The sequence below is a fragment of the Apaloderma vittatum genome, unplaced genomic scaffold (genome assembly GCF_000703405.1).
Source record: "Apaloderma vittatum isolate BGI_N311 unplaced genomic scaffold, ASM70340v1 scaffold7192, whole genome shotgun sequence".
Lineage (NCBI taxonomy): Eukaryota > Metazoa > Chordata > Aves > Trogoniformes > Trogonidae > Apaloderma > Apaloderma vittatum.
Genome location: NW_009702984.1, coordinates 5056 through 19339, shown reverse-complemented (window position 1 = coordinate 19339; position 14284 = coordinate 5056). Strand labels below are relative to the sequence as shown.

The following is a 14284-nucleotide window of genomic DNA, read 5'->3' as shown; positions in this document are numbered from 1 at the left end:
TTTGTGGGACAACTCACACTGGAGAAGAGAGAGCGAAGCTTGTCTCCCGTGAGAGAGACCCCACGATGGCCCTGGGGGAGTGTGAAAAGTCCTCCTCCGGAGTGAAGAAGAAGCGGTGGAACCAAAGTCGGATGAACTGACCGTAACCCTGATTCCCTGTCCCCCTGCACTGCTCGGGAAGAGGAGGTGGAGAAACCGGGATTGATGTTGAGCCCAGGAAGAAGGGAGGGATAGGGGAAGGTGTACTGCTTTTAAGATCTGTTTGCTTTTTTGTACTTCTCACTACTCCTCTCTGATTTGTTCTCTTAATAAATGTAATTAATTTCCCCAAAATCAAGTCTGTTTTGCCCGGGACGGTAAATGAAAGTGATTTCCCTGTCCTTATCTCAAACCTTAAGCCCTTTGAAATATTTTTTCCCCTGGTATAGTGGAGAAGGGGGAGTGAGAGAGCGGCTGTGTGGGTACCTGGTTACTGGTCAGGGTCAAACCATGACACCCATATTGCATGCTGCTTCTTTATTTCATAGAGAGCTCTTCTAGAGAAGAAGCAGAGGAAGAAACGTCTTGATCCCTTGATGGTGCAGCCAAATCCTGAGACAAAGCTGCGTCGGTCAAAGCCCAAAGAGTGTGAGGAGCAGACTCCTTTAGTAGAAACTCCTACCCCTTTCCACAGTGACGTTATTTTACACGGTAAGTAATCACCCAGATTGTAACAATGTTCCCCACAATGCCAATGCATGCGTTTTGTTACAGATGGGCACCTACATTGCTGTGACAGTGGTCAAGTGATAAACAAGATTGATAACTTTCTATGTACAAAAGTAGAATTGTAATATAGTATAGTTAAGAAATACTGAACTGTAAAAACAAGCAAGAAAAACCCCAAAACCTTACCTTGGATTTTGTGACAACTGAGAATCTTTATCTACTTTTGAGTAATCTCTCCCTTGTTTTAGGCTATGAAGAACTATAAAACAGGTCAGGAACATCTATAAAGGTAGGGAGACGCAAAATCAGAGTAAGAGAGTATTCTGAAACTGTAGGACAAAGAAAATAAAATAATTCAGTAATAACTGTCTGTACTTTTCTGCATGGTATGGTGTACTCCTCAAGATTCTGTATGACTGATAAAGTTGACATGAGAAAAAAGAGATCTTATAAATACTGAATTAGGTTCTTGCTGCTTTTCACCTCACCTGTTGTCTCACTGAAGCACACAGAAAACAACTGAAACGTGGCAAACAAGCTGTAGTAGTCCAGAAAGTGATAAGCACAGAGTGACATCGTAGCCAAAAGTAATAACTCAGTGGTCTCCAAATGTTGCGGTAAAATAGTTACCATTCTGTTAGGAATAAAAAGGAATACAGTAGCAAGAGTCTTAAGACTTCTATGTCACAGGAAGTAAAAAAGAGCAGCAATGAAATCTCTGTGTACCAGTGGAAGTGTCAGGAAGTAGTTTATGAGAGCCAGGATCCCATCAGTCTGTTGAGCCAGTAACAGGAAACATCCTAAGGCTTTGAGATGCATGCTATTGCAGGATGTTGTAATGCCACCATTGTATTAATAGGGAATTAATATGCAGAGTAGAATTTTAAAAACCCAAACAAACCAGTGTCACCTGGTTTGAAGCTCAATTTGGAATTAGGTCATCTTCTGTCTTTTGAATATTTTTCTTGTTCTCCAGATGTCTTTCAGCATCACCAGGTGGGGAGGAGAATGGTGATGTGGGTGGTAGCATCTATATGTTTGAAATCAGGTGGGAGAAAGCTTTTATTAAAGACACTTTCAAGTCAAAAAGAGAGTGAGAGAAAAAGATATAGAAGGTATAACTTCTAAGTTGGGAAACTTTAGTGGTACTGAAACTAGAAAAAGGGAAAATGAAAACTAACTTCTTTCTCACTACCTTCCATCCTTTATTGGATGCAGAGGGAAACAGAGTGACAAAGGATGAGGAAAAGGCTGAGGTGCTCAATGCTTACTTTCCCTCAATCTTTAGCAGTGGAACTAGCAGTTCCCTGGACAGCCAGCCTCATGAGCTAGGAGACAGGGAGGAGAAGCAGAATGAAGTCATCACAATTGAAGAGGAAGTGGTCAGTGACCTGCTATGCCACTTAGATGCACACAAGTCTATGGGGCCGGGTGGGTTACACGTACGGGTGGTGAAAGAGTTGCGCAGAGATGGTGTAAAGCTTAGCCTGAAGATTTTAAAAAGCCATTTTCCATTATTTACCTGAAGTCCTGGCTACCTGGAATGGTCCCAATGGAGTGGAAGGTAGCAAATGTAACACTCATCTACAAGAAAGGCAGAAAGGAGGATCCGGGAAGCTAGAGACCTATCACTCCGACCTCGGAAGGTCATGGAGTAGATCATCTCAAGTGCCATTACATGCCATATAGAGGATAATCAGGGGATCCGGCCCAGTCAGCATGGGTTTATGAAAGACACGTCCTGCCTGACAAACTTGATCTCCTTCTGTGACAGAATGACCCAACTATTGGATGAGGATATTGTCTACCTAGATTTCAAAAAGCCTTTGACTCTATTCCCCACAGAATTCTCATGGAAAAACTGGCTGCTCATGGCTTGGATGAGCATGCGATCTGCTGGCTAAAGCATTGGCTACACGGATGGGCCCCAAGGGTGGTGATCAATGGATTTAAATCCAGCTGGTGGCCGGTCACAGGTGGTGTTCCTCAGGGCTCAGTGTTGGGACCATTTCTGTTCAACATCTTTAATGATAATCTTGATAAAGACTTAGAGTGTATCATCAGTAAGTCTGCAGATGACACCAAGTTAGTTAGGTGGGCGAGTTGATCTGCACAAGGGTAGAGAGGCTCTACAGAGAGACTTGAAGAGATTGGATTGATGGAGCAGTGTTAATGGGATGAGCTTCAACAAGGCCAAGTTCCAGGTCCTGCACTTGGGCCACAACAACCCCAGGCACTGCTACAGGCTTGGAGAAGTGTGGCTGGAAACCTGTCTGGCAGAAAGGGACCTGGGGGTTCTAATCAACATGTGGCTGAGTATGACCCAGCAGTATGTGCAGGTGGCCAAGAAAGGCAATGGCATCCTGGCTTGTATTAGAAACAGTGTGACCAGCAGGAGTGGGGAGGCAATTGTCTCCCTGAACTCAGTACTGGTGAGGCCACACCTTGAGTACTGTATCCAGTTTTGGGCACCTCAATACAAGAGAGATATTCAGGTGCTGGAGTGAGTGCAGAGGAGGGCAACAAAGCTCATGAAAGGCCTGGAGAATAAATCTTACAAAGAGCAATTGAAGGAGCTGCGACTGTTTAATTTGAAGAAGAGGAGGCTGAGGGGAGACATCATCACTCTCTACAACTACCTGAAGGGACATTGTAGCGAGGTTGGTCCTGGTCTCTTCTCACAGGTAATTAGTGATAGAACAAGGGGGAAGGGCTTCGAAGAGGGTAGATTTAGACTGGACATTAGGAAAAGTTTTTTCACAGAAAGAGTAGTCAGACACTGGAACAGGCTGCCCAAGGAGGTGGTTGAGTCACCACTCCTGGATGAGTTTAAAAATCGTTTAGATGTGGTGTTGGGGGTTATGGTTTAGGGGTGAGCTTTGTAGAGTAGGGTTAGTGGTTGGACTTGATGATCCCAGGGGTCTTTTCCAACCTGAATGATTCTATGATAGTTCTGAAGCTTCCTCAGTACAAACAATCCCTGTTCAAAACTGATAATAGCAGTAAACACATCAGAAATCTGATGACTAGATGAAACAGTAAAGTTTTAAGAAGGAAAACAGTGGGAAGGCAAGAAATCCAAAGCTGGAACTGCACTTGCATATTGTGTGCTGCACAAGCGTGTATTAATAGTTATACCAGGCCCTGACATCAAGATATCTCCACCAGTTCTGAAGTGCGGTGCACAGCTGTGTTGCGTGTTTAAACATGGAAATATCATTTCATTTCTACCGAAAAAAAATAGAAGGCATCTATTTACAGTTTTCGCTGCATGTGGCTTTGAATTGATTTGTGATGTTCACTGTAGAGCACTCACTTATTGGCATGAGAGTGAACAAGAAATGTGAAGGAAAAGGAAATAGAGTGGTTGTCCATAAATAAATCAAAGGATATCAATGTGCATGACAAATACAACTTGTTTTAATTACTTAAGCCCTTGTAAATATATTTATAGATGGGGAAGCTGATGCCTGATATGTTTAAAGTAATAGGCAGTCTGTACCAGTCAGGCCTGACTCCTCCCAAGTCTTCTGATGAAAATTGAACAAGTATACGTCGGTACCGTAAAGGGATGCTTGAACAAGAAAGTAAAAAAGAAGAACCATCCTGGGATGCATCTTTAGCTGTAAAAACCAGACTTTAGCACTGTCTTTCATTTTGACCTGCAGGCATTGATGGACCAGCTGCTTTCCTGAAATCAGAAGTGCAAGATTTGGGGTCCAAGCTCCAAACTCTGTCTACTGGATCTTCCAAAGCAGAAGACAATGCAGATCAGGAAAAGGATGGAGAGGCTCTAACAGACACAGCAGGCAAGGCAGATCTGCAAGAAATCTTACAGAAACGAGGTAAGAGTTGATAATGGGCAGAAGTCTTTTTCAGGGCTCTTCTACTTCTTATAGAGTTTTTAAAGTAGTATTAAAAAAACTAAAAAATACGAGGAATCATGTAACAAGTATCTGTAGGATATTACTTTTAAATCCAAAACTAGCAGATTCTACAGCTTGTAGAAATGCAGAACTGCAGTTCCGTCTGATATTATTGGAACATGACAGTTATGTTTTAAAGGTTTATGAATGTGCTGTATAATTTCTGACCTTTATGAGGAAATTAGTGACATTTTGCTAAAGTTTAGAGTATTTTTATTTCAGATATATAGTACGTGGATATGATGCTTGAATATTTTCACAACAGCAGAACTCTCTGTAGCCAGTAAATGCTGTACTTTAACTGTTTAGGAGACTAACGGGAAAGGTGTTCTTCCGGAGTCAGAGGCTGTCATAATCAACAATTTTGAAGTTTTATATTCAATAGTTATATCCCACTGAGTAGTTTCCCGGTGGAGTGTCCTTTTCTGTTGTCCAAGTATCTTATACTGCTGCCAGTACCACAGGAAATCTTTTTTTGTTGCACGCAGCCTAAGCACTTTGCAGCAAAATAATAGCTAGTGCTTAATATGGTACACAGCTAGTTTTTATGTGCGAAGCCTGTCTCTCAGAATGTCTGCAGTACACTTGACATATTAAAGTACTACCATATGTAGAAATACTTTCATTCAGTTTTTGGATGCAACAACTGCTTACCTGTGGATAGCAACATTACACAAGGGTTAGGAAAGGAAATGGGAGAGGATATCCAGAAACATCAGTGGAAATTAGTGGAGGTAGAATATAAACAGTGAATTTTGAAATTGGCCAGAGTACTAGGGTTAACGCCTTTCCTTTTTCCAAATGTGCTTTGGGAAGTTTACTGACAGGTTGTTAAGACTACTTTTTTTCTGTTTCATCTGAGATAAAGACTTCCAACAGTGCCCGTTCTCTGCAGTGCCATGTTGGAGCACTGTTTTTATACTGACTCTCAGAAAATAATGCAGCTTAGCAAGCTGAGTGTGTTCATTTTCTCTAGTGCTTTATGTGCTTTTCTATTCTACAGCCAGATTAAAGAATGGAATCACAGAATAAGGTAATGCAGTTCCAAATGAAAGGAAACACCGAAGAGTGATGTATACAGAAGGTCTTTATAAATGTCTTCTTACAGATTTATTTTAGTTATATACCCACAACCATCTCTACATAACTGTGCTTAGATTAAGATTAAATAAGTAAGTCCTGGAACTACTCAGTTGACACTTCTATTCTAAAAACCAAATTATTGGTCGTATTCATGAGACCTGAGTTATTACTACTGATTTAAGAACAGGAGGGACTCTTACTAAAAAATTATCATACTCCATTTCAGTCTGTGTAAGACTAAATGGAAATGGTGAAGGATGTAAACTGTACAGAGTACAATTTACAGAATAGGCGTCAGCGTATTGATCTGGATTTCTTTTTTTTTTGTTGTTCTTAAGACATGGAAGACATTTTATCTTGCAAATAGGCAGAATTAGTTCAATGACAGCATATTCTAAGCAATGTGTTACGTCATGTAATATAATGTAAAATATGTATTAATAAAAGCCTGACAGCTGCTTAATCATCTGCACAGTGACAGCTGCAAAATGTCACTAGGGGTGTGATTTACAAGGCTCAGGAAGCCATATAGCACATGAAGAAAATCAGCAGTTGAAACAACAGAAATGAATTAGAAGAGTAAATAGCTATGCAAGAGTCATATATGAATTAGTGATGCCATGAACTCATGACACCCTCTTTCAGAGGTTGCCTGCTTGATCCTATATTCTGACAGGAATTTCAGGCAGTCTGAATTTTGATGAGGAAGACACAGAAGAGGAAGAAGCTAGTAAGAGACCAGCATCTCATTCACCGTGTCGTGAATCTGAGAGGCCTAGTTCTGCAACCAGCGAGAAATCTTTTGCAGTGAGTGTCTTGAAATCCATTTCTGGTAAAGGCTGGCCACTTGCTCGATTTTATTTACTAACACTTGAGCACTGGGTTAAAATATAGTACTGCAACTACAGCCACTGGCATATTAATCCCTGAAGGCAGAGGAAGATCATGATTGTCAGGTTATCTCACTGAAGGGCCATTGAGTTAAGCCCAAAGACCTAGTAATGATCAAAGGAACAATGGTGGGCAGAGGAGCCCAAGTAGCCTAATCAGTGGAGATGAGAATACAATGAATCAGTTACTCCTGTGACCCTCAAAAGAGACAGATTAGGCCATTGTCTCTGGTGTAAAATCCACCAAGATGACTCAGAAACTCTGAAATGCCACGCAAATCGAAAAGGGATCACTGCCTGAAGATTTACAGCATTTATTGTGGGATGGGAGGGGGACTAGAATTCTGTGATTGGACAAAACTTTTAAAGGGGGGTTTAAGGGAAGGAACTCGAGGAAAAAGAAAGGATCAAAGTGGATTGAGAGTAATAAGGATGGGAAAATAGGGAGTAAACGGGGTAAAAGGCACCAGATGCACATAAACAGTTGCAAGACAGTATGCTTGTCTGTCCAAACCTTGTGCCTGATTACTGCAACGTGTCCTACCATCTTCTAAAACTCAGTTTCTAACTATTCCTGTGTGAATGTGTTCTCGTGTGCATGTTTGTCTGTGAGAGACACATACATACATACGTATCCTCACAAACTATATGCCGAACTATCCAGTTAGTTGGAAGAAACCAGCATCAGGAAAACCCAAGGCCTGAGTCAGTAACCCAAGGTCTGAGCTAGCTTTTGGTGTAAGGCATAGGTTTTGGGCATGAATGCTGGACAGGCTTTTGAAAGTTCGTGCTACTCTTTGTGTGACCCATGTGAGTGTATTTGTGGGGTGACTGTGTGTATGTTAGGAGGTTGCGAGGAGACCTCATTGCTCTCTACAGCTACCTAAAAGGAGGTTGTAGTGAGGTGGGTGTTGGCCTCTTCTCCCAAGTTACTAGTGTCAGGACAAGAGGAAATGGCCTCAAGTTGCACCAGGGGAGTTTTAGATTAGATATTAGGAAAAATATTTCTTTACTAAAAGAGTAGTGAGGCATTGGAACAGGCTGCCCAGGGAAGTGGTGGAGTCGCCATCCCTGGAGGTGTTCAAAAAAATGTGTAGATGTGGCACTTCAGGACATGGTTTAGTGGTCCTGGTAGTGCTGGGTTGACACTTGAACTTGATAATCTTAGAGGTCTTTTCTAACCTTAATGATTCTATGATTCTGTTCTGTGATTCTATGTTGTGCTACAGTAGTGGGTGAGTGGTACAAGAGGTCTGAATGTTAGCTGCTTGGGAGGCTGGGCTATGGGTGCCAACTGCTGGAGAAACTGCTGGGTGATAGATGCTGGAGGGGAGGAGAAGTGAGAGCCACTAGTTAATTTTAGGTATGTGTGTGTGTGTCTGTGTTTATGCACTCAGACTTCCTTCTGGCTATACCTGGGAATGGGGGATAAACCAGGAACCTCATTTCCAAGGCCCAGTAAGGGAGGAATATCCTGGGTTCTACATCCACAGGATTCAGCTGCCTGTAATAAAAATTGATGACCTATACCAGATTTTCATTAAAATTCCAGTTCCTTTGGTGAACGTAGCTTACATCCTGACTGTATTGTTCTAGGATTCTTCTGGCTTTAAATGAGATGGTTCAGTCATCAGCTTACTCCCTTTCAGCTACTGGTCTGAAGCAACACAATCTCAGTGCTCATTTCAGTCATAAAAATCCCAGCCTGTCTGTCTATGGTATCCATCAGTCCAGCTTATCATGCTGCCTTATTTCCCACAGAGTGTTTGAAGTTCTAAAAGCAGAGAGGCTCTTTGCTTGGAACACATATAGGGTCTCATCCTATTTTTCCCCCTTCCTAGCAATTCGCTCATCTCTAGTTAACAGGTACTTTTTCTCCCCTCCCCTTGGAGGGCTAATCTTCCCTCAGAGTAAAAGTCTTCAGCCACTTTTCTCAGAGAAACACAGGTAGTTTCTCATTTAACTTCCCTTTCCCAAATATCTTCTTGAGACATGAGATCTCCTGTTTCAAGAGACTTTTCTTATGGAATACCAGAGTCTCTAATCTGATATTAATTTGCTAATATGGTTCTTCCCACAGGAAACAGGTGCTTCCTGTAGTCCATCCTCTCAGGCAGATGCACAGCTGGGAGAAGTAGAGAACTTGGAGGATTTTGCATTACGCCCAGCGCCCCGTGGCATTACAGTCAAATGTCGAATCACTAGAGATAAGAAGGGAATGGACCGGGGCCTTTTCCCTACTTATTACATGCATCTGGAAAGGGATGACAACAGAAAGGTACTGGAAGCAGCACACAGTATCTTGGCTATTGTACTACTAGAAAATAATTTTAGTGTAAGGGAGAGCTGCTGGTAAGAAACCAGAATCTGTTAGCATGCAGATGAGGACAGTTTATATTTGGCCAAGATATAAGAAGTGAATTAAAAACCATCATACAATGAAAGATGAAATTAAAAAAAATATAGAAGTGTCACGGATAAAGAAGAGCAGGAAGACAGAGCTGCTTCTGAAGGAAAGGAGAGTAGAAAGGAGAGTTGCATTAAATCTAGACTGCTGACCAAGTGAGCTGATTGGAGGAATAGGATTTCAGGGTGTGCACTTTTGGAAGAGATCAAAATTGTGCAGACAGTAATAACAGCACAGAACAAAACCAGGAATGGGTGTGGGAAATTGAGAGATAACAGTTTGGATAATAATCCTAGCAATGCCTCTGCATTCTTATAAAGTTCGACTCTTGATCAAAGTTTTGTATTTCCAGACATTCCTTCTTGCAGGGAGAAAACGAAAAAAGAGCAAAACATCCAATTACCTCATAACAGTTGATCCAACTGATTTATCCCGGAAAGGGGAAAGTTTCATTGGAAAACTCAGGTGAGAACCACAGATGAAACCTACAGACAGGAGAGATTAGATTTTCATTTTAGCTGAGTTGGAATTATGAATAGAAATCTGGTATCAATTCAGAGAGAGTGAACTCACATTGTCCTGCTTTATGTAATCTGTATTCACCTGAGTTGTCAACCTTTACCAGTCCCTGTGGCAATCCAGAAAAGTAATTCTGGCTTGATGCTTTTCCAGGATAGTTTAGAGGCTCAATTCTTCACGAGTACTTTGTGGAAGCTCCTTACTGAGCTGTCAAGAGGAAGATGCAGATGGCAGGAGATTCGGATAGCAGGAAGATTCAGATGGCACTATGCTGAACGAATACCTTCAGCAGATGACAAAACTTTGCACTGACTTCTCTCTCTTTCTTTCCATAACCTGACATTAGGTCAAACCTCATGGGAACCAAATTTACCGTCTATGACCATGGAGTTAGTCCAGTCAAGGCACAAGGTCTAGTGGAAAAGGCTCATGCAAGACAGGAGCTTGCAGCTATTTGTTATGTAAGTAGTGTCACTCCCCTTTTGCTCCTTTCTTTTTTGTCGCTTGGTTACTGAGGAAACGGGATTTACTAAATCTTGCTGCCTAGTGGCATCCCCCACTTAACTTTGGAACGGGCTGACCAATTTCAGCCAGATACAACTAAGGACAGAGGCCTCAAAGACGAGCTCTTACAATGAAAAAAAAAAAGTCAATGCCAGGGGAGGCAGAGAGACCCAAACCAACATTCCAATGACCTTCTTACCTGGCCTGGCATTTGGCCAGTCAGCATATCTTTTACGTGGAACCAGCCACAGCATGAATGGCCTCTAGTCCAGCTGGTGTTTGGTGGATGCTAAGAAAGAAATGGGAGTACCCTGTAGAGTCATTTTGCAGAACCGAAGGCATTTTGCTGGATAGGAAGGAGCTGGTATTATTTTGGTTGCACCTTTTTGCTTGTAAGGATATGGTTCCAGGAGAAATTGTGATTTGTTGGCTTCATCCTAGACACATTTTCATCTTCAGATCTTGTGGATAACTTCAGCCTAGGCTTCAGAGTGAAGAAACACTTGTGGACACTCTAGAATTATGTGAGGGTTCTCATGTTACATTGTTTCATATTCCAGTTCTAAAGTTTGAGTAAAATTTGAGGGTTTTTTCAAAATGATGGATGGTCAAGTGGAAGGATTTTTATTTTATCACAGGTGCACTAGCAGAAGTTTAAAGGCACTTTAGCTTACTGGAGCATGATCTTGATTTTTTTGTTGTTGATCTTAATGGCACTTGGGGGAAAAAATTGATGTGATAATTCCAGTACTGCTTACAGAAGTATCACTGGATATTTTCTTTGTATACAGTGTTCTTCAGTTCCCTGCCTAATTTTACACAGCAAGGTGCTAAATTGAGTACAGCAGACAATATAAAGTCAGCTTTTCAGATTTCTGAACTTTTATCTACAAGAATTTCTGCTGGGAGCAGACTCCTGCGGTACTCTCGAAAAATCTGCTGTCCAGGCTGAAACTTGGACACAGGCTAAATACTTTGCCTTCTGGGTCTGTTCTTAATCATTTATAAAAGAGCATGATTTGAGAGAAAATTGTAGGTATGCTCTTAAACACAAATAATAGCACCTAAAGAAGAATATTATTAATTCCTCGGGAATATTTTAGGCTAAATGGTGATATATAGATATCATAAACTCAGGTCGAAGATTTTTGCCTTTTATCATACTTGAGGCTTGTTCACTAGGAATATTTTACCACGTTTTTGCCTTAGATGCAAAAACTTTTGCCTGGAAATTGCACTTGTCTGATTTAATTATGTATGTTTCATTAAGATAATAGATGTGCTTTAAAAATTAGTATTGTGTATGTCTTTCAACATAGTTCTCAAAATGGCAGAGAAAGCTATTCTCGGTGACTAAACACAGTTGCAGTTAAATAACCGCTTACTACAGTTGTAGCTAGCAAATCTCTAAAAATCAACATAAATGTGGATTCTAGTTCAGTTTTGCTGTCTTTCCTTCTTTGAGATGGATAATCTCATTTACTGAAAATAATGTGTTTCCTTTTCTTTCAGGAAACCAACGTGTTAGGATTCAAGGGTCCCAGAAAAATGTCTGTGATCATTCCAGGAATGAATATGAATCATAAGCGAATTCCAATCCATCCACGAAATGTGAGTTACAGAGTTTGGTCATGTTTCGAGTTGAAGGAAGAGTTTAAAACTTTCTTGAAGAAGTCTGTGTGTTACTGACAGTTGCATTTTTTTGGAGCAAGGTTGTTAATACTCAGAGCTTCCGCAAGTCTCATGGAGAGTAAATACAATGTAGCCTAAAGGTGTTGATTATTTTTTTCTTCCCTTTTACCTGATTTGTAGCCTTCTGAATGGAGTTTGTATCCTTGTCCCTTGGTTAGCCTAAATATTATTTACTTAGCTACTGCAATGGCTAGTGTACCTTGTTGCTGTTGTGCCTACAATCCCTCCCCATGGGTGGGGATGAACACAACTAACTTCCTTCTCTCAGGAGCTTGCAGTCTTAGCCTTACAGCCTCTTAGTCTTACAGCAGACAGATAACAAATAGATCAGGTGGTATTCTGGTGTAGTAGCAAGAGAGTAAATGAATTTTTAATCACGATGTTGTCAGTCTCTTTGTAGGAATCAGAAAAGTGACTTTAAGAAAATGTGAGGAGAAAGATGGTGTTTCGTGGTGACTACTTAGTGAGAATTTCTCATCCATATGGAGGATGTTATAGCTGAAAACTTACAATTCTGTACCTGAAGATAGATATAAGGTTTATGATTAAAATAATTCAGTTCCCTTAATGTGAATTTTATGTTTATTGTGATAGAAGACCAAAAGTCAGAAAGGAGAGGTGCTGACTGAAGGACATGGTCAGCGTTTTAAGCTAGAAAATAGTATTTGCAGGCATGTTGTGAGTAGATGTGAGTAGGACAAGTATGTATTTGTCAAAGTCAGGAAAAGGTCTTCAAGAGTGGAAATTCAGACATGAGAGCCTGGAAAACAGGTTTAATTTTGTGAATGTGAAGGAAAATTGTATCAAGAGGGCGTCATTTGTTTTTCAACTGGTATTGTCGTTTCTCCCGTGAGTACACCAATGTTTCCATACTTTTTTTTTCCCTGCCCTATTCTCCCAATTGCTTTGTTAGCAGGCAAGCATACTGATGGTGGACAATGCTGAAACACAAACCTGTTCTCAAAGGTTGGCAGGGTTTTCAGTGTAGGAGTTCGACTGTGGTTTTGTCTTCCTTCTCTGTAGTGTGATGCCTCCAGTTAAGCAATACTGCCCCACTTAAAAGGAGGAAAAATTGCATCTAAATGCGCTTTGTTGGTGCCTTTCCTTGTTTGGGTGGAAATACAGTGATAGTTTATTGAGTGGAAAGGACTGCTGGGACTGGGAATCTGTGAAAGCATCTTGCTGACACTTGCAGGAAATTTTCAGTAGGACTGCGTTAAGTACTATCACTGTGTTTCATTAAAGTGGGAGTGACCTTCAGGTGACAGAGTTTATACATATGAGAGAGGCAGAGCTCAAAAGCGGAGCCATTCCAAATCTGATAAATGTATTTCTTTCTTTTGAACAGGAACATGACAGTCTGCTGTCAAAATGGCAAAACAAAAATTTAGAGAACCTCATTGAGTTGCACAACAAGGCTCCGGTCTGGAACGATGATACTCAATCCTATGTTTTGAACTTCCATGGGAGAGTCACTCAGGCCTCAGTGAAGAACTTCCAGATTGTCCATGACAGTGACCGTAAGAATCTGATGGAGAGTGTGTGGGGCTTATATGAACAGGAGAACCCCATTTGTTTCATGAGGTTTGGAAGAAATAGTACACCCTTCCTGGAGAAGGAAGACTAGGTGGAGGAATTCAGCTCAGAATTACAGGGGACTTCTTAGCTGTCGATAAATTTAGATAAGGCTTCCCTTTTTTCTGGGACGGGTGCAGTGTCTTCTGCCCATAGCTGCAGTAAAAGAGGGAGGAAATGCAAGCTTCCTGAAGAAAGCACCTTCAGCTTGGCAAAATAGTGGTTTGAGCATTGGTTCTGAGAAGAAAGGTAATCTCTAGAATAATATAGTCACTCTAGAGAACAGATTTCAAGGCCACTCTAGTTAAAGGCATGGATGCACCAACCGCATATATTTGGGATGGCCAGACACCTGTGGTTTTGTTTCTGGTTGTTTGTGTTTTTCTTTGCTTCACTGTGAAATTGATTGTCTCTGAATCTTTCTTTTCTCCCCAGCTGACTACATTGTGATGCAGTTTGGTCGTGTAGCAGAAGATGTGTTCACTTTGGACTATAATTATCCTCTCTGTGCTCTTCAGGCCTTTGCTATTGGACTCTCCAGCTTTGATAGTAAACTGGCCTGTGAATGAAAGACACATCAGACTTGAAACATGGAACGCGCTCCCATTCCTACATCTAGTTGTAGGAGTACCAGGTGGAGTAATGAAAAGCACATTGGGGATGAAAGGGAACTGGAGGACAGACTGCTGCAGGCTTATTAGAAAACAAATACCAGATCTCAGAGAAGTTGACATCTTAGGAGACTGTCCCAAGACTCAGAAGTCTTTGCGTGCATTGTGGAAAAACAAAGAATATGGGATGATGTTTTTGTCAGTGATTCTGCTTTCAGAATCCTTGTAACAGATGCTGCATGAAAGTGGGCTAAGGAATTTTAGCCCACTAATTGGAACCTCTTACAGCTAGGATTAGAAAAATAATAGTTTAGTATTGGAACTTCCACAGTGCCCCTGGACATTATGCTACTGATCTGATCAGGAACT

At 41.2% G+C, this 14284-nt stretch overlaps 1 protein-coding gene across 1 annotated transcript; it reads left to right on the top strand.

Annotated features, from left to right (window-relative positions):
• Positions 1–527: 527 nt before the first annotated feature.
• Positions 528–14072, top strand: TULP3 (tubby like protein 3; the record flags this gene model as incomplete). The annotated part of the gene is made up of 9 exons (XM_009864427.1): positions 528–690; positions 4377–4553; positions 6394–6524; positions 8688–8885; positions 9367–9479; positions 9880–9994; positions 11550–11648; positions 13078–13249; positions 13740–14072. Coding segments are annotated over 9 exons (1302 nt in total), but the record flags the coding sequence as incomplete, so codon positions are not given.
• Between the last annotated feature and the right edge of the window lie 212 nt (positions 14073–14284).